This window comes from Marmota flaviventris, chromosome 9 (assembly GCF_047511675.1).
Source record: "Marmota flaviventris isolate mMarFla1 chromosome 9, mMarFla1.hap1, whole genome shotgun sequence".
Classification (NCBI taxonomy): Eukaryota; Metazoa; Chordata; class Mammalia; order Rodentia; family Sciuridae; genus Marmota; species Marmota flaviventris.
In genome coordinates this window covers 2383378-2401433 of record NC_092506.1, presented here as the reverse complement: position 1 = coordinate 2401433, position 18056 = coordinate 2383378, and the positions used below count along the sequence as shown (strand labels likewise).

The 18056-nt window shown below is 62.2% G+C and overlaps 1 protein-coding gene across 2 annotated transcripts; it reads right to left on the bottom strand.

Annotated features, from left to right (window-relative positions):
• Positions 1 to 1323: 1323 nt before the first annotated feature.
• On the bottom strand, positions 1324 to 15075 carry Tspan32 (tetraspanin 32). 2 transcript variants are annotated; one of them, XM_027944379.3, is made up of 9 exons: positions 14832 to 15075; positions 14119 to 14233; positions 13144 to 13241; positions 9209 to 9283; positions 5400 to 5501; positions 4773 to 4859; positions 3107 to 3190; positions 2684 to 2775; positions 1324 to 2007 (listed from the first exon to the last, which is right to left on the bottom strand). In XM_027944379.3, exons 1-9 carry the CDS (start codon positions 15006 to 15008, stop codon positions 1860 to 1862), a joined length of 978 nt encoding a protein of 325 aa, XP_027800180.2. In that variant the 5' UTR covers positions 15009 to 15075; the 3' UTR covers positions 1324 to 1859. The 2 variants fall into 2 exon arrangements, with proteins under 2 accessions (XP_027800180.2, XP_027800181.2); XM_027944380.3 differs by having other exon boundaries at positions 14844 to 15073.
• Between the last annotated feature and the right edge of the window lie 2981 nt (positions 15076 to 18056).

Here is an 18056-nt window from a genome sequence, read left to right as displayed (position 1 = left end):
TGTATCTGACCCCCCAGAGCACCCTCAGCTGGAGCGTGTGGAAGGAGACCACCCAAGATGGCTCAGCAGGTGAGCAGGTGGGCAGCGCCCGGCGCAGTCTGTCCCTCGGGCTTCTTGGCTGGACTTTGTGCTGGTCCCGCAGGACCCTTATCTGCCACCCGCATCCCATCACCTCTGCCTATGGCTCCGCTCTGTGTCTGACCCTGTGGCCACTGCTGGCCCTTCTGGGCCGTTCTGTGACCCACAGGTCACCGTGTAAAGTGCCGCCTGAGACTTGAGTGAGAGATGTTGCACTGAAGATTGGCACGGAGCGTGGGGCTGGGGCTCAGCGGTCGAGCAGTGGCCTAGCGTGTGTGAGGCGCTGGGTTTGATTCTCACCACTGCATGTAAGTAAATAAATAAAAATCAAGGTCCATTGACAACAAAAAAAATATTAAAAAGCAAAAACGAGTGGCATGGAATAGAAGCACCTGTGGGCGCCACAGCACGGTCCCACCACCGAGTGAACCAGGGTGTCTGTGACGGACAGTGCGGCTTGTGAATCCGCTGTCGCTCAGTGCACTCTGAATCATGGAAAGACAGACGCGCCCGGTCCGCGATAATAGCACGGCTCGCTCCTGGCAAATCCCTCAGAACCCGTGCCTGTGACATCTCTGTCAACGCGATCAGGTTTCTCCTTCAGGAGTCCTGACACGCTGCACGTGGTGGAGCTGGAGGGTGCTATTCTGGGTGCGATAAGCTGTCCACGAAAGGACAAGCGCTGTGAGATTCCATTTCTGTGAGGTCCCTGAGTCACAGATCCACAGGGACAGAAATCGGGCGGGGGGTGGGGGGGAGGTTCCAGTGGCTGGGGGAGCTGGGAGCCAGCATCTGGGGGACAGAGCGTCAGTTTGGGGGGAAGGGAAAGCTCTGGAGGTGGACAGTGGTGACGGTGGCACAGCAGGGTGGACGTGCTCAGTGCCCCAGTCGGGCGCTGAGCCATGACGGGGATCGGGAGCTTCGTGTTATGTGTGTTCACCAAGTTGAAAAGACCCTCTTTCAGTCAGGAGGGGGTGCGGAGGCCTCGACCCCTCATGGACCTCGGAGCACAGGACTCTTAGCTGGTGAAGTGGAGGGTCTGAAGCTTGAGGAGGCGTCCCCTGCCCTTGTGGTTGAGTGAGGGTGGCCACAGGAGGAGGACTGGGCATCTCAAGGCCCCACCTGCCTGTCCCCAGGAGACCTTGGCCTGTGAGACCCTGAGGGGAGAGCCCACCCAGCCCACCTGGACTCTGACCTCAGAGCCGTGGGCCGCCATGTTTGTTAGAGCAGGAAGAGGAGCAAATGGAAAGAGCAGAGCAGTTTAAGTCTCTGTGTGACAGTCCCAGAAAAATGACTGGGTTGTGACCTGGCAGGATCACCAGCTTTGCAGCCCCCCTTCATCTCCAGCTGCACTTGGCACCGGAGGACGGGGCGTAGGTCCACACCCCAGCTGCCTCCCTGAGAGCCCGGTGAGTTCTGTCCCACTGTCGCCTGCTTGTCTTTTGAGACAGGCAGTCAGGTCTGGTCTGTGGGGACCCCAGAGTGCGGCCTCTGCCTAGGACAGCAGCGGCAGTCCCTGGGTGGTGTCCTGACCAGCGCTCTGGTCCTCCTTGCGGCCCTGCTTGCTCTCTTCTCGCCCCATTCCATTCTGCAGCGTCAGAGGACCACCCTGGGCTCCCTCTGCTCTGCACGGGGTCTGTTTATCTGGCCGGTCTTCTGTCCTTCCCCATACCCTCCACCTGAAGGACGGAGCTCATCTTCCTTAAGGGTCCTGTGGGGCCTGTGGCTGGTGCCTCCCGTCTGTGGGCAGACGAGTGGCAGGACAGGGTCGAATCAGATGGTTAGCTCTGGAGCAGATGAGGGTCATGCAAGCATCCTCTTGGACCCCGATGGCCAGCAAGAGCCTCTGCTTCAGAGGAGCGTCGAGGTACAGGTCCACCCTGGGAGAGTGTGAAGCGGCTGGGCTCCTGGGCCTGGCAGCCACAGGCTCTAAGAAGCAGAAAGAATGGTGAGGCCATTCGAGAATGTTCTAGAGGAGACTGTGAATCTGTTCCAGAACACTCTAGGGAAGACCGTGAGGCTGACATAGAATGTTCTGGAGGGGACTGTGAGGCTGTTGTAGAACATTCTAGAGCAGAACTGAGGCTGTTCTAGAACATTCTAGGAGCACTGTGAGTCTGTCCCAGAATGCTCTTTGGGGGACAAGAGGCTGTCTGAGAACACGAGGGGCTAGGCAGGATCCCAGGCAGGGAGGGGCCCAGATGACCAGAGTGGGGCAAGCAGGTGGGGTGACTGGAGCTGGCAGGCAGGGGTGGCCGAGCACACGGGAGCAGGAGGGACTTGTGGCTTCTGGGCCTGGGGAGTCCTGATAGAGGTCCTGGCCTGGGGCTGTGCCTGGGGGCCCTGGCAGCGCGCACCTCTCTGTGCCAGTGTCTCTGCGTAGCAGGTGCCAGATCAGGTCTTGGCAGGGACTGGAGGTGGGTAGTGTGGAGTGTATACTGGTCTGGCCCCGCCCAGTGGAGCTGACCGTCCAAGTGCTTCTTCTGGAGACCCAGACGTGGCCCTTGGTCCAGGGGACCCGCCCACCCAGACAGACACAGACACCTTTGGGCCTCCTTCAGGGCTGTAGGGCCCTTGAGGGCATCCAGTGGACACGGGGGCCTACCGTGGAGTCAGGGTGTATTTGCCTCTGCGGTCCAAGCCACGGCCGGAGCGGATGGCAAAGCAGAGGAAGGAGCTGAGCAGCATGGCATAGACCTGATGGAGCAACCAGATGTCCCCGAGTCGGCAGGGACACAGCACCGGGGTGGGGAGCCCCGAGGGGTCTGGATTTCGCAGCATTGGGAGGGGCACAGGTGTCTTAGGAAAGGAGCAAGGCAGACCCTGAACCCCCCAAGGCCACCTCCTGGATCAGTGGCTGGTCCTCCCTGAGGACCCTGGCGTGGCCCAGGGCTGGGTGTCTTGGCCGAGGCTGTCAGCTGGAGGCTGCCCCATCCTGCCTTCTGTGGCCCCTGGACCAAGGGCCATGTCTGGGTCTCCACAGGGCGAGGGGAGGGATTGGGAAGGGGCATCAAGCGAGGGCGGGTACCATGAGGGCCAGGCCGGTGCTGGTCAGCATGAAGGCAATGTTCTGCGGTGTCTTCAGGAAGCTCCGGATGCTCTGCAGACAGTCCTAGGCAGGGTGCAGCGTACATGGTGCCCACCCTGGCAGGACCTCCCTGCCCAGCGTGACCAGCCTCTGAGGAGCCACGGAGAGGCAGGACCCTACCCAGCCAAAGTCAGGTTGTGGGAACTTGGGGTGCAACACCTCCCTGGGGAGAATCACCCAGAGCTCTGGATGAGGCAGCAAGGACAGGCAAAACCAAGGAGCACGGGGCTGGCCGCTGTAGGGCCCCAGGGACCGCCGTGCCTGGCCGAGCTGCCCTGGGCTCCTGTACTGGCCACGTGTCCAGCTCCTGCAGGTGGCCAAAGGCAGCACAGCACCTCAGTGTCTAGAGCTCATAGGGAGGACAGAGGAGCAGCCCGTGGAGGGGTGAGGGGCTTCCCTTGCTGCCCCTGTGCTGAGCGCAGGCGCAGCACCCACAGAGGTCCTCCCCAGAAGAGAGGCGGTGTCATGGCATGGTGGCATCTGCCCGTGCTGGTCTCATGCTGCCTGGGTGACCCCCGAATCTCTGCCTGCCCTGGCCAGGAGGCCAGGAGGCCAGGCGTTCCCTCCAGATGTGCTGGCCAAGAACTGTGGGCTCTAAGGCAGCTGCCAAAGTGGCCTCTGGCTTCCCGACATTAAAGGACACGGGCCCGTCCCACTCAGTAACCCGCTCACGCCTTCACCGGGACCCCGGCCCCCAGGGCCGAAGCTGAGATTCACCTCCTGCTTCTCTTTCTCCTGGACAAGAACAAAAGTCCCTTCATTCTTCGCTGGGCCCCAACTTGCCTTTGATTCTGGGATTCCAGTTCCCAGAGGGACAAAGGACCCAGGAGCCACCCGGGTGTCGTCCCACCCTCCGTCCTCCTGGCCCACACCAGCCCGCCCCTGCTGGCCCCGCTTCCCCCCGGGGGCATTTACAGCCAGGCCCCGGCCTATGTTTTGCAGTGGGTCCTGCGGACTGCCCTTGGGTGGAAGGGCTCCCTGGCTCAGTCCCTCCCAGCACACTGGCCCTGGGGGTGGGGGCGCAGTGGACGGTCCTTCTGGGCCTCAAGCCATTTCCCACCCTCCTCCGTTTCTTGGAGGGTCGCCAGGCACATCCACAGGAGATAGGGCCAGTCTATTTCCAGGACAGTGGGGCGTCGCAGCAGGGGAGAAGGGAGGCTAGGCCAGCAGGAAGGGCCACGGCCTGGCCAGGGCGGCCCTCAGCTCAGCTGTCCTCCTGGAATGCCCTTCCTGCTGCTTCCCCCAGCCAGACCCGATACCCTCTCTGGGTTCCGGCACAGAGACCTTTTCTGTAAGCTTCTAGAAGTTTCTGAGGGTCTGTCCACCTAGCCTTAGGGAGCACCCAGCTGGGAGCTGTGTGAAGGGGTGAGTGGAGCCCGTGCCTGGTGTCCAGCTGACAGAAGGGGCCTCGGCTGAGGCCAGGGTCAAGCTGGCTGCTGTGAGCTTCTTGCACAGTAGCCACCTGCTGCCTCCCTCCCAGGGGACCCTTCCCTAGGCCCTTCCACGAAGGCTCCGAGGGTGTGGGGAAAACCAGGTCCAGGATGTCCGTGGGGCTCTGCCCGAGGCCTGCGTCCTGCTTGGCCAGGAGGCTCTGCCTACTCCTTACCTCTCTCGCTGCCTCCTCGCCCCGACACGGGTCGGCTTCCCTGCTCCCCAGAAGTTGGAAAGGGGACCTCTTTCCACAGCACAGAAACTGTAAGACAGATGCAGGGAGCTGTGGGCAGTGGTCAGGATGGTGGGGAAACGGAGGCACCCATGGACAAATGACCTAGGTGGGTCCTGCAGAACCGGCCCCTAGAGGCAGGGCTTCCTGGGTCACAGCTGCTTCTGCTGGGCACAGCCACTGGCAGCCTGGGCCTAGCCAGGGGGAGGCCTTCCCTGTAACTTGGGGGCCAGTAACCCTCGCTGTGGGGCCACGGTGCTGTGGCAGACAGAGCGCCCACTTGCTCTAACACTCTGTCCTCGCCATCTGGAAATCCTTAACCATGTTTGAACAGGACCTGCCTTTTCACTTTGTGTCTGGCCCAAAGATTCTGTGGGCAGCCGTCCGGGGGAGAGGACTGGAGCTCTTATCCTACCCGAAAGTGGGCAGCCATGGCCTGTGTCCTGGGAACCCCCAGGGCTGGCCCAGGATGGCTGACTCGGGAGGGTGTCCAGTGCCCATTCTGTGTAGCACACTGAGGTTGACCACCTGTGGCACTGCTGGCAAGGGGAAGGCCCTGCCCCTACTCACCGTGTCCTGGATGGCAGCCAGCTCGGGCCCCTGGATGCTGGACGGGCTCCTCACCGCCTGATCATACACCAGGTCGTAGGTGTCCAGCATGGCGTCCTCCACCTGCACCAAGAGCACCACGGGAAAGCCTGGGCCCGGGGGGGCTCCCGTGAACCCTGGCTCCACCATGCAGCTCCTAGAGGCCAGGCAGGGCCCAAAGTCCCACAATTCCCTCCTCTAGGGGGAGCTCCAGAGACTCTGGGCACCAGTCACAGGGGTCCTGGGCTTCAGTTGTGGGCCTCTTTCCCCATGATGGCCTGCCATGTGGCCTCCTGCTCCCCCAGGGGGGCCTGAGGGATAAAGCAGAGGCTATGTCCCTCAGCTGTGGCCCTGGGGAGTGTGGCCAAGGGAAGTGTCCACCTTCTGCTGGGGTCTGGGCATGTGCCATGAATGGGACCAGCAAGGAGTCTCAGGAGAGGGCTGGGGCCAGGTCTCAGCCCCCAAAGGTGCTTGTAGGTCTCTCTCCAGAGCCATGCAGAGTCCTGGGCACTGGGCTCCACATAAGGCCTCTGGGCAGGGACGCCTGGGCACCCAGGTTCCACTCCAGGAGGTCGAGGCCACTTGGGGCAGAGGCTGGTGTGGACCAGGCTGGCTGGCTTCCCTCCTCACCCAACATCCCTAGACCTCCGTGCCTCTGCTGTCCCGAGGGTGGCTTTGCTGCCTCTTCCCATGCCCTGCCCCAAATGCCCTCTTCTGGCCAAGTATTCCCCCAGAAGCCAGGTGGAGTCCCCCTATTCCAGGAAGCCATCCCTGACGGTCCCTGGTCTCCTGGCCCAGGAGGCCCCTGAGGCCTCTTCCTGTCTCGGAGGCCCTGAGTCCCTTCCACTCCATGCCATGCAGACAGCTGGGACTCACCTGGAGGGCCAGGGTGAGGGAGGACCAGTGTCGGCTCTGGCCACGTGTGCCTGCCCTACAGAAAGGAAGGGGACTATCTCACAGCCCTGTTTCTCTGGGGCCTGGTCCCCACAGCAGGCCCCATCAACAGACTGCAGGTTTGGGTGGGCCTGTGGGCAGGCGGGCACTGCAGCTCAGCTGGCCCTGCCCAAGCCCAGATCCCTTCGGTGCCAGACAGAACTTCTGAGCCAAACACCGCTCCTGGCACAGATTGATCTCTCTGCACTGATGGTTAACAAAAGTCAGACATCCTCATGAGTCATCCCAAACACGGCTCCGTCCTCCCCCACCCCCAGGGCGCGGGTGCCAAGTGGCCTCAGTCACTGCGAATCTGGGCCAGGGCTGTCTCTGGGCTTCAGTCTCCTGGCGTGTGCACGGGAGCTGAGCCCTGCTGGGCCACTGTGTCCTCGTGGGAGGAGGACCTGGGGAGGGTGAGGGGCCTTTGGAGCTGACCTGGGGGGCCAGGTCCTCCTTCCGAACTGCAATGACTTTATCTCCCCTGCCAGCCCATCGTGGCCTAGAGAGGACCCCACGCTCCTAGGACCAGCTCTCCCTGTTCCTGCAGGGCAGTAAATAATGCCTCTGTGGGCCGAGGAGGGACTTACTTGGCCTGGCAGGTGTCTCTCTGACCAAGGGAGGGTGCCCTGGGGCAGGGTCCCCTGCCCCAGACCCCACCACCTGGCTCCAGGGGCCCTGGAAGGCCAGGCTGGACCCTCTCTGCAGGGCTGGTTCAGTTATGGGGTTCAGGGGACTCTGTACTGCCCAGGCCCATGTTACTCAGGGGAAAACCAGGGGTGGATGCTGGGGCTCTGAGCCTCATCTGCAGCTGTCCAGGGAACAGCCGTGCTGGCCAGGGGACTGAGCTCTGGCACTCACGTCCATCAGATCTTGCACTTCATGGTGCTGCGGACTGAGGGTTAGGGTCTGGGACGGACCCGGGGGCTCACCCCCAACACAGGGTCTTCTCGGATACCTGCCAGGGTATCCTACCCCCTCAATGGTCCAGGGTGGCACCAATAGGTCCTGGGGCCAGGTAGGAGATCCCATGAGGAGCTGCAGAGGGTCTGTGAATCTTCCCTGAAGGCTAAGCTCAGAGCATTCAGGGAGGGGACTTGCCCACCCTGAGGATGCTCCTCCTACTACCGGGCTCAGTCTCGGCATGGGCAATCCATCTTTCCCACAGACTTCTGGGGGCAGCAGAAGGTTGCTGAGCAGTGGCCATGAGGCCACAGCAGTGACCAGCAGCCTCTTTGCCCCACGGCCTGGTCTGCATCGCTGCCCTCCACAGCCTCCAGTTGCCTGCTGGTGCCTGGGAAGTGACATCTGGGGACCCCCTGAGTGGGGGCTCCTTGGAGTGGGGCATAGAAAGGGCACCCCACTCTCAGCCCTGGCCGGGCCTGGGCTTTCCTCCTGTCCTCAGGCCTGCCAGCTGCAGTGGCCCCGGTAGCCATCTTGAGCCACTACTTGCTTCAGCACATCTTAGGGGGCCCTCTGGGGAGGTGCAGGGGGACGGGGTGACTGGCCTGGCTGGACCCTGGAGCCCACCTCAGCCTGAGCAGTGTAGACAGCTCTGTCTTCTGGCCTTCCTCACCCACTAGGCCTCTGTCAGGACCTGACCAACACGTCCCAGCTGGCCTCTGTCTGGTGGGCCCTGCGAGGACCCCTCTCTCTTGAACTGTTAGTCCTAGGCTCAGAGCCCCAGCCAGCCCAGGGTACTTGGCAGCTGTCTTGACCAGGTCACCCAAGCTGTGACCCAGACCTCCAACTGGCCAGATTGCTCCTTCCTCAGTGGACAGGAAACGTGATGCCCAAATGCTGGCCTGGTCCTCCTCTCCTCCAGCTGTACTGCTGGATCCTCCTGCCCAGAACCTTAGCTGTTAGGGGCTCTGCCCCCTCCAGATCCTTCTGGGCCAGAGGAAGTGGATTTCCCTTTCTCTGGTCTCAGGGGTGGGCACTTTGGTGAGAACTCTGGGCAGGGAAGAGAGAAGAGGCCTCAACTCTGGGCAAAGAGCCTGGACCCCTCCATCTGAGCATGCCCAGGTGGCCCCAGAGGGCAGGCCCTCCATCTGCAAAGATGTGACTGGCCACTCAGAGGCCTCCAGAGGATCTTCTGCTGCAGCCATGGCTGCGAGCCTAGTATCTTGCATGTCTACTGGGGATTGTGTGTCAGATAACTGAACCCTTGAGGACCCCAGGAGTCACCTCCTTAGCACCTGGGCTTTCTTGCCCTGTGTGGAGCTAGGCACCAGCCCTAGGCTCCAGGCCTGCCCCTGGGCCTGCCTGCTCTGGGCTCTCCAGGGCCTGCTGGGGCCTGAGTTCTGCTGCCAGCCTCTGCCCGATGCTGGGGCACAAGGGGCCTTCCCTCCTCTCCAACCTACAGATTTTCAGCCAGGATACCCTTGGACCCTACCGCTGGGCCACTGGGCAGGTCAGTGTCCGGAACAGGACAGCAGCTGTGCTGCCCACGAGGCCAGGACTTGCCCACCACTGTCCTCCAGCTCCTCCTACACGCCATCATCCCTGCCTCCAGGTGTGAGTCAGATCCAAGTCCCTCTTTGTGCATTTTCTGGGCAAGCCCTCTACCAGGTGGCCACATCCCCAGCCCATTCTGTGCATTTCCTGGAATGTACCACCCCTCCAGTCTGTCTCTCAGACCCACCTCCCCCAGTTGCATCTTCCAAGGCCTGGGGTGTCTGCAGAGGGACAAGGGAGGGGCAGTGCTCTCCCCTCCTCCCCAGGGAGCTGCTGCCCCTAGCCCAGGAGAGACCACCCTGACTCTGCACAGAGGCAGCAACAGTCAGCCAGTGGGCCCCTCCCCCACCACACACTGGGCACGCTCCCAGCCCTCAGCTGCAGGTGGGACGGCAGGCACTCACCTGGGTGGGGTTGTGGAACCTCCAGAAGGCCACCTGCACCAGGCTGCAGAACACCAGGGCGAAGCACAGGAAGCCCTGGGAACAAAGGGGCCTGGTCACTGTGTGCAGGCGTGTGGCCTGGGTGGGCTGGCAGCTGGTGTGCAGAGAGGCTGCTCCCTAGACGGAGGTGAGCGGTTTGGTTTTGTGGTCCTGGGACGTGAAACCAGGGGCTCTACCACTGAACTGCATCCTCAGCCAGTTTTATTTTATATTTTGAGATAGGGCCTCGCTAAGTCGTTGAGACTGGCCTTGGACATGTGATCCTCCTGCCTCAGCCTCCCAAGTCTCCAAGATTACAGGTGTGTGCCCCCAGAACCAGTTGGAGGTATGGGTTTGAGCCCCAATCCTCCTTGCCTAAAGGGGAGACTTAGGACAACGGGAAGACTCGCTGGTGGGTCCCTTTCCAGTCACTTCTTCTGGACCTGTTTTGGAAATCCCCCCTCCCCTACTCCCTGCTGGCTCTAGAGGGCCTGTCAATCACAGTACCACACTGCCCGCCCCAGGAAGGACAGCCCATCCCTGGGGTGACGAGACCCTGTCCACTGGAGGGCTTCAGCGAGAACATTTACCCAGGAGGGCCAGGCAGAGCCTCCTGCCCCAGGATTCCCCCAGGGAAGCGGAGCCCCTCCTCAAGGAAGGGAAGTGGCTCCCAGCCATGGGAGTGGGTGGGTGCCAGAAGGTTGCTTTGCTTTGTTTTCAGAAACATGCCTGGTGAAGGAAGGGTGCAGCCAACCTCACAGCTGGGCTGGCCCCAGGACTCAGTGTGCAGCCTGGGGAGCCAGTCCTCTGGGTGGAAGCAACTGGGGACAGGGAGAGGAGTCACACCTGGGGGTGCTGTGGCCACCCTCCCCTCTGGGTGAGATGCCAGCACTTCCTCCACGCCCCTGCTTGTCCGCAGGACCACAGCAGCTATCTCCCCGGGCTCTAGACGTGTGGGGCACCACCCGCTGCTCACCAGCTCCCCCCACACTGCCCTCCTTTCTTTCAGGGTCCAGACTTTTGAGACCCTCCCCATTGAAGAAGCTGATGGACATTGTGGACCTCTCCCCTGAAAACTGCACATGAGCCCTCCCCACTTTGGGGACAGTTTCAGAGGTTCCTTTCAGACTGAGAGCCCTGGGGACACTCCCCACCATAGACCCATCTGGTGACACAGGACCTGGGTCTCCACCAAGTGTCCTCCTGGCACCGTGATCCAGGCTCTATCCACAGCCGCCCAGTGTTCAGCTCTTCTCTCATCAGTCCCCTGCCACCCCGCAGCAATGCCAGTGTGTGGCTTGGCCAACATGCGCTCCCCGGGGACTCTCTGCAGCCTGGGACTGCTGTGGCAGGCTGTCGCAGCCCTGGAGTCATGGATAGGACACCCGCAGATGCAGAGGGGCCCCAGACATCTGCCAGGATGGCACGGACACAGCCTCACTGGTTCCCCAATGTGGGTGCAGGCTCCGAGGGAGTGGGGAGCCCTCCTCTCCACGTGCCATGTGCCTGCTGGGGTCAGCCCTGACCTGGCTGGCATCCTCTCCCCTCCTCCGTCTTCTGCCCCATCCTTTCTCCCCCTCTCCTGCTCTTTTTCTTCATCCTCTTCTCCCTCCTTCTCTTTGCTTCTCCTTCCTGTTCTCCCTGGCCCTCTTCTTCATCCTCCTCTTCACCCTCCTCCTCCTCCTCCTCCTCCCCTCGCTGGGGCCTGGCTGAGAGCTGTCCTCCCCATCTGGAAGCCATCGCTCAACACTGTCTCCCAGCCTCGAGGCCAGGAGCCAGCTCAGAGACCAGCATTTTCCAGAAAACATTCCATTCTCAGGAGAAAGAGCACCCACGGCCCGCCCCTCGCTGCTCTCTCTCTGCGGAGAGGGTCTTGGGCAGTGGATGGACCTCCCGAGGCGTCCACAGTGCAGAGGATGCTGGGCAGGCCAGGCGTCCGCTCGAAATGAAAACAAGCTCGTAAACAACTTGAATCGCTTCCTCTGGGCTGAGGGGCGGCTGAGCTTCTGGCTTACGTTACTCCTTCATTTCCTGTGCAAAGGCTGAAGGGGGTGGGCAGGAAGGGGCAGGGAGGGGCAGCCAGGCACCACACGGGGAAAAAATCTTCCACTTGCTGTCCCCTCCCCGCCTCATCACATGCGCTTTCAGACATGACAGGTGGAGTGCGCACACAGCCAGGCCTGCATGGTGGCCGGGGCAGGTGAGGGCAAGCCACAGGCCCACAGCCCAGTGGAGCAGCTGTCTTGGTGGGTCTCCAGCGTCCCTGTGGACACTGGAGCCTTCGGGGCTCACTGTCCGCGCTGGGGCCCAGGGTGCAGGGGTTCAGGAGTGTGTTTGGGAGCCCCCACTGGGCCTGGAGTGGCGTGGACCCCAGCCCTGCACAGGTATGCAGCTGGGGGTCCCAGCTGTGCCTGCAAGGCTGACCCACATAAGGCCTGTCAGGCCCTGAGTCTGGCTGCAGCTGCTCTGCTCCCCTGGGGACCACCCTGAGTGGGAGTCCCTCCAGGAGTGACTGTCCCTGTGCTAGGAGACGTTTGCAGATCTGGGGTCCTCATCAGGCATGCACTGAACCCAGGGCTAGGCTGAGACCCGCTGGCCCTGCAGACAGGAGGCTCTGTTCTCAGGGAGCCCAGTGAGGAAGAATTGAGACCCTGGCAATCCTGGTCCTCCTTGGCCACAGATCAGCTGGGGAACCCGGGAAGTCCACGGTAGGACCAGGCAGCCCAGGCCAATGAGGGTACAGGGACTGGAGCCTGTGGCCACCTGCTGCCCTCTGCCGCCCGTCTGTGGCCTCAAGCGAAGCTCCACAGCGCCCCCTGGTGTCTGACATGCAGCCCTGGTGCCAGGCCTCTCTGGGCAGCCCTCTTGGTCTCTCTGGGCTGCCAGACTTGTCGTCCCTCTGGGGCATCCCCCGGCAAACACACACCCTCACGGAGCACAGTCCACCAGCCATGTCACCTCCTCACTAGGGCCTCCCTCTCAGCCCCCAAACCAGGCTGCACAGACCTGGTTTTAGTGCCCACTCGAGGCCGCTGCTGTTCCTGCCCTACTTCTGTGTCCCCAGAGTGGGAATCCTGGTGGGGTTGGAGCTGCTCAGCCGCCCCTAGCTGTCCCTGTGCTAGGAGACGTTTGCAGACCTGGGGTCCTCATCAGGCATGCACTGAACCCAGGGCTAGGCTGAGACCCGCTGGCCCTGCAGACAGGAGGCTCTGTACTCAGGGAGCCCAGTGAGGTCCCAGCACAGGCTACCCACTGGCCACTCATAGGCAGGGCGAGGCGAGGCCTGCCTTCGGGGGCAGGGGTCTCCACATGCAGAGGGTGGAGGTGGGAAAGGGGTGACCTCAGGGCTGGAATGGAGTGACCAGTGAAAGGCAGAGCACCAGAGAGGAGCTTCCCCCGCTCAGGTGAGCAGGGCAGGAAAGGTGGCCATGGGGGGGTCACGGGCAGGTGTTCTGGGATGGCCAATAAGGACTGTTGGGGACCAAGATGGGGCCCACATGGAGAAACAGATTTGGGAGCAAAAGGGGCCACTTCTACCAGGTTGAGGTCCAGGCCTGTGAGGCCTGGTGGCCAGGGAGACCCCTCGGGTAGCTGGGAGGGAGGGAAGAAGAGAACTTGGCAAAGGTTCTGCCTGGCCCTGCCCAGTCTCCTCCTAAGAGGAAATGGCCCTGACCCCAGAGTCCTCTGGGTCACAGAACCAGGTCCTTAGGGGAGGGCTCCAGGCTCCAGGGCTGGCTCAACCTTTCAGGGCTGTGCTGCTGGGTGTGAGGAGGACGAGTGAAGCAGGCCCTGGGCAGTGCACTGGTCAGCTAGCACCAGTTTCTGCTTGAACATTGCAGGGTGCTCCCTGGGCTGACAACCTCCCCAGTCCTGGCCCTGTCTGGGGGCTGGGGAACCCAAGGTCACCGAGAACTCACCATGGCCAGGAGGCCTGGGGCCTCTCTCATGGTGGCTGCAGCACTCAGGGTAGCTCCCAGGCTCAGCAGGCCCGCCAGGCTGATCCCCATGGAGAAGACTGGGTGGGAGGAGAGGGGAGGGTTGGGTGGCCTGGGATGGGGCCTGAGGCACAGAGCCTGGGCCTGCCTCCAAGTCGGGGCTCATGGGGGTGGGGCTGGACCTCTGGGGAGGCCACACTTCCCCATCAGACAGGGATGTGCCCCCCACTGCCCAGTGACCTCCTTCCTCCCAAGGCAAGGGGGACGAGGGAGCAAGCGGGGCCTGGGGCGGGCACTGCTCCTCTCCTCTCCCGGCTTCAGGGGCTATCTTCAAGCTGCCACCGTGCCCCAGTGACAGGTGTCCCTGTGAGGCTGTGGCCTTATCAGCCCAGACCCAGGCCCCAGGCTTCCTGCTCCAGGGTGGCTCGGGCCGAGGGAGCAGGAGACCTGGACCTGCAGGCACACACTCATGGCCTGTGTCCCCCACCCTCGCCCGCTGGGCAGCCGCCCTCCTGAGCCTTCTGCTGGGACATGCCCTCCCTGAAGCAGGCGCCTTGCTCTGGTGGAAGGGGGCCACCCCAGCAGGCGCTGGCCCTTCCCCAGTGTCCTCTGCCCTCTGAACACTGACATTTCACTGCTGCATCCCACAAGACCCTCCAAGTCCAGCTCCAGGCAGCCCCTGATGTGGACTGAGCTCCGACAGCAGGGACCTCTGTCCCATCACTGCCACGTACACCACACTGTCCCCACACACCTGTGGGGTGGGAGATGAGGGCAGGAATCTCAGCCATTGTCCAGGACACCAGGGGTGCTCCTTCCAGCCCCTGACCCCTGGTTCCTGCCCAAAGCCAGCTCCTCTGGACGGGCTGGGGCTGGGGAGCTGGACCCTCGTCCCCAGAGCTCTTCACCAGCAGCCTGCTTCCCCCTGTGCCCTGTGGTGGCTCTGACCTCACTCACCCCAGCGGTGCACGGCCTCCAACGGGTTACTGTCCACGGATGCACGGCTGACCACAGCAAAGCGGTCCTCGAAGTGAAGGAGAGCCATCACGGTGGCCATAGAGAGGCTCAGCAGCTGTGGATGGGCAGGCTCAGAGCATGGGGCAGCAACAGCTGTCCCGGGGGGGGAGCTTGAGGCCCTACAGGGCAGGGTCTAACCCCAGACCCTCTGGTTTCTGGCCTCACAGGAGATGTCTGAACTTGAGGACCGTGGGGCGTCTCTGGGGTGGTCTCAGAAGCCTCCACCCAGACACCGTCACACACGCGTGGACACACACACTCATCGCACGGTTTCCCCAGGACCCAGAACCTTGGGTCCATCAGTCTGCAGAGCCCTGACCCCTCCCCAGCCCAGGAAGACCCCCTCCCCTCAGAGCAGGAGGAGGCCTGAGAGCCCTGGAGCCCAGGTAGCCAGTGCCCCTTCCCTGGCGTAGCCCGTCCAGCCCAGGCCCAGGCCACCCAGGGCCTGGGTCCAACCCAGGCTCATCTAGGCCCTGCACTGTCCCTCAGGAGGATGGACACTGTCCACAGGGCCCTCCTATCCAGATGTCAGGAGTGCCCACCAGGGTTCCAGCGCAAGTGTGCCAGGGCAGACTGGGGCGGCAGGGCTGGTGGGTGTAAGTGTGTGTGCGTGTAGGCCTGGGCCACCCTGCCACCCCCACCCTCCTGCCTACCCTGCCTGTTACCAAGACAAGGAAGCAGGTGACCAGCATCTGGCACTTGGCGACCCTGACTCGCCTCCCGGGCCCCATGGCGGTCGCCCCTCTCCTTTCCTCTCCTCGGCTCCTCTGCGTGGTTTCCTGCCAGGCAGGGCCTTGCACCACAGCTGCCCGCCCAGGACGTAGGTGCATCCGCCCGTCTGTCAACACACCCGAAAGCTGGGCGGCTGGGTGCCCTGGGTGAAGGACAGGCAGGAAGTGCAGGGCCCCCACCCCTGCTCCCCAGGCCTGGCCCAGACTCTGCATCTGCTGATAGCGAGGCCTCCCGGGTGGGCGTGGCCCTGTTCCTGCTGGGGCCACCAGGCACCACGGGGAGGCTGGGAAGTCACGGGCAGCCAGGGGACCCAGCAGAGTGTGTGTGTAGGAGGGAGCTGCGCCCAGGAGACCTGCCTGGGGACAGAGGCCTGGAGGAACTGGGAGACAGGCAGGATCTAACCAAGGTCCTCAGGAAGTCCGATTTTCAGAGCCTCCAGGGCATGATGGGCAAGGCAGAAGGGCTATCTGGAGCTACCCAGGAGGACTGCACCTCACCCACACCCGCATGGGGCCCCTTTGTAAACACGAGTCAGTGACCCACACAAAATGGTGTAAACCATGAATGGGGCAGAGGGGCCCATTTTCGGCCACTCAGTGGGCCTTGGGGGCCAAAGAGACCCTCCGCGTGACGTAATGCAGTCTGTGAAACCACCCCATGGGGTGGGGCTGGCGTGAACCCCTGGGCCGCTGCTGGGTGCTCCAAGGCTGCGGTGCCCCATCCTGGATGGGTGGGTCCCCCTTCCACCCCAGGTAACGTGGGGTCTTCCTAGACATGAGGTGACCTCTGTGTGTGGGGAGGCCCAGATGGCTCTGAGCAAGGAAGTCCTTGATGTTCTGGAAGCTGGTGGAGCAGATCTGTGTTGGCAAGCTGGCAGAGGGCACCGCTGCGGTCCCCTGCCCTCCCTCGGGCGCTGGAGCCCTCGTCCTTCCCTGCACACCCTCTGGAGCGCTGGTCCTCCGGAATGCCCAGCTGGGTCTGTAGGGCAGGGGCTGTGTGCCCACCAAGCCGCTCCAGGTGGAGGCCCAGGTGTGAAATGGGTCAGGGCCAAGGGGGTGGCCGACTGCTTTGTCCCCAGCAGAGCCCCACTCTCCTGCCCCCGGCCTTTATCTTTAAGGTATTGAGTGTGCACACAGGACCCCCTTTTCCCTATCCTCTTCCTTCGTCTATTAATTAATTGATTTATTAAAATGGTTTTGTCATAGGATCTATCCTAAGGGGACCCAGTGTCCAAAGCTGTTGTCGAGCAACAAAATAAACTGGGAAGTATTGGGATCCAGACGGAGATAAACAAAAGGTTGACTCTGTAAGTCAGGGAGGAAGAAGAGGAGAAGAATTCCAGTACGTCACGAGAGTCCTTCATTAGGAAGGTGAGGTGTGACTCTTAGAAGTCCCCGTGGCAAGAAGTCACACACACGCTGGGAAGTGGGCGGGCTTTGGAGCCTGGCTAGCAAGCACACCTGGGCAGGTGGTTGGCCTGCTCTTCCCTCTGACTTAGCGCTGCCCCTGGCCCCATAGCAGAAGCCCCAGGTTACAGTCTACTGTGATTGGCTAATTTTAAATTGGGGCGGGCAAAGGAAGGGGGTCTAATCTAAATGGCTGCAACTGGATCTCCAAATGGCTACAATTGGATTTTTTTGATTTTTTTTTTTTAGTTGTAGATGGACACAATGACTTTATTTTATTTATTTTTACATGATGCTGAGAATCGAACCCAGTGATTTACCCAGCTAGGGAAGCTCTCTCCCACTGAGCTACACCCCAGCACTTTTGATTTTGAGGTAGACTCTCAGTAAGTTGCTGAGGCTGACCTTGAACTTGTGATCCTCCTGAGTAGCTGGTACTGCAGGTGTGTATCACCGGGCCAGCCTTTCCACACCTTATAACCGTAAAATGTTTCTAAAACGTGCATTTTATCTGAAAGCCTAGATTTGCCCATCCGAGTCGGTCTTGAGAAGGGCTCTGCCCATCGGCCCCTGAGCCCTGAATTCCTGGGCCAGACACCGGGCGGCTCCCTTAGCTCCTCCCCCCCCCTCGCCCCCCCCGCCCCCCCTCGTTCTGCTCCCCGTTCCTGCACCGCTCACTCTTCCCTAGTCACTGCTTGGCACCTCGGCTTACCCGGGCAACTGCCTCTGGGAACCCTGGCAGTTTGGGGAGACCTTGGTGCATAAGCAGCCCCCTCCAGCTAGACCAGAAGGTGGCAGTCTCTGTCCTCCTGAGGGACCCCCCAGCCACCTAGGAGACCTGGCAGGGGGACCCCAGCCACCTGGAGGGGAGCCCAACCTTCAGTACTGGAGGGAGGGCTCACAGAAGCCCCCTCCACACAGCAATGAGCCCCAGGGCCCTGAGCCCTGGAGCCTGGGGCCTGTGCCTGACCTGGGCCGGGCCTCTGTAGGCCCAGCAGGGCAGGGCAGGGAACGCACCACCTGTCCCATCTAGGAAGGCCAGCCTGCCGTCGCCTGGGCACTGTGAGCTCACTCCCCTCCTGCCCACTGAGCTGACCCGTCAGGGCCATGCGGGCACCTGAGTTCAGGCTGGCCTCTCTGCCTTTGGCCCCGTCCTCAAGTGGTCCCCCATGGCGGAGACACACCCTGGGAGCTGCCCGGGGGCCTCCCTGAGCCCCCTTCCTTGCCACCCTGTGTCCAGGTCAGCTGGCCCTGGGCCCTGCAGCCTGGGCTGTCCTGCCTACCCTAGCAAACCCCGCCCTGGCTTTCAGTAGCTGGGCTGCCCTCAGACCAGGCTCCTGCATTGCAAATGCCCCATGCCCTGGACATTGGAGGGCCATCCTGTCCCCCACTCTGGCCCTTCTCCTGGGAGTCAGGGATGGAGTGGGCTCCAGTGCCATATCTACCCTGCTGGCACATGGCTGCCCCCCAGGATTGTCCTGGGGACAGCAGGCACCTCCACCCGTATCCATGCTGTGCCACCCTGTAGTGCATGGGGCTGGCACCATGGAGCCCCACTGTCCTGCCCAGGGCCACCAGAGATGCTGAAGAGCAGAGAAAGGGCTGGGGCACCAGCGTGTCCGGGAGGGGGTCCCTGAATGACCTCTGGGGCGGTCGCACCTCTCAGGACTCCCTCGGGGTCGGTAAGAAGGCTAGCCGAGGGCTGTGGGTGGAACCCTCTACAGCCTCTTGCCTGGAAGC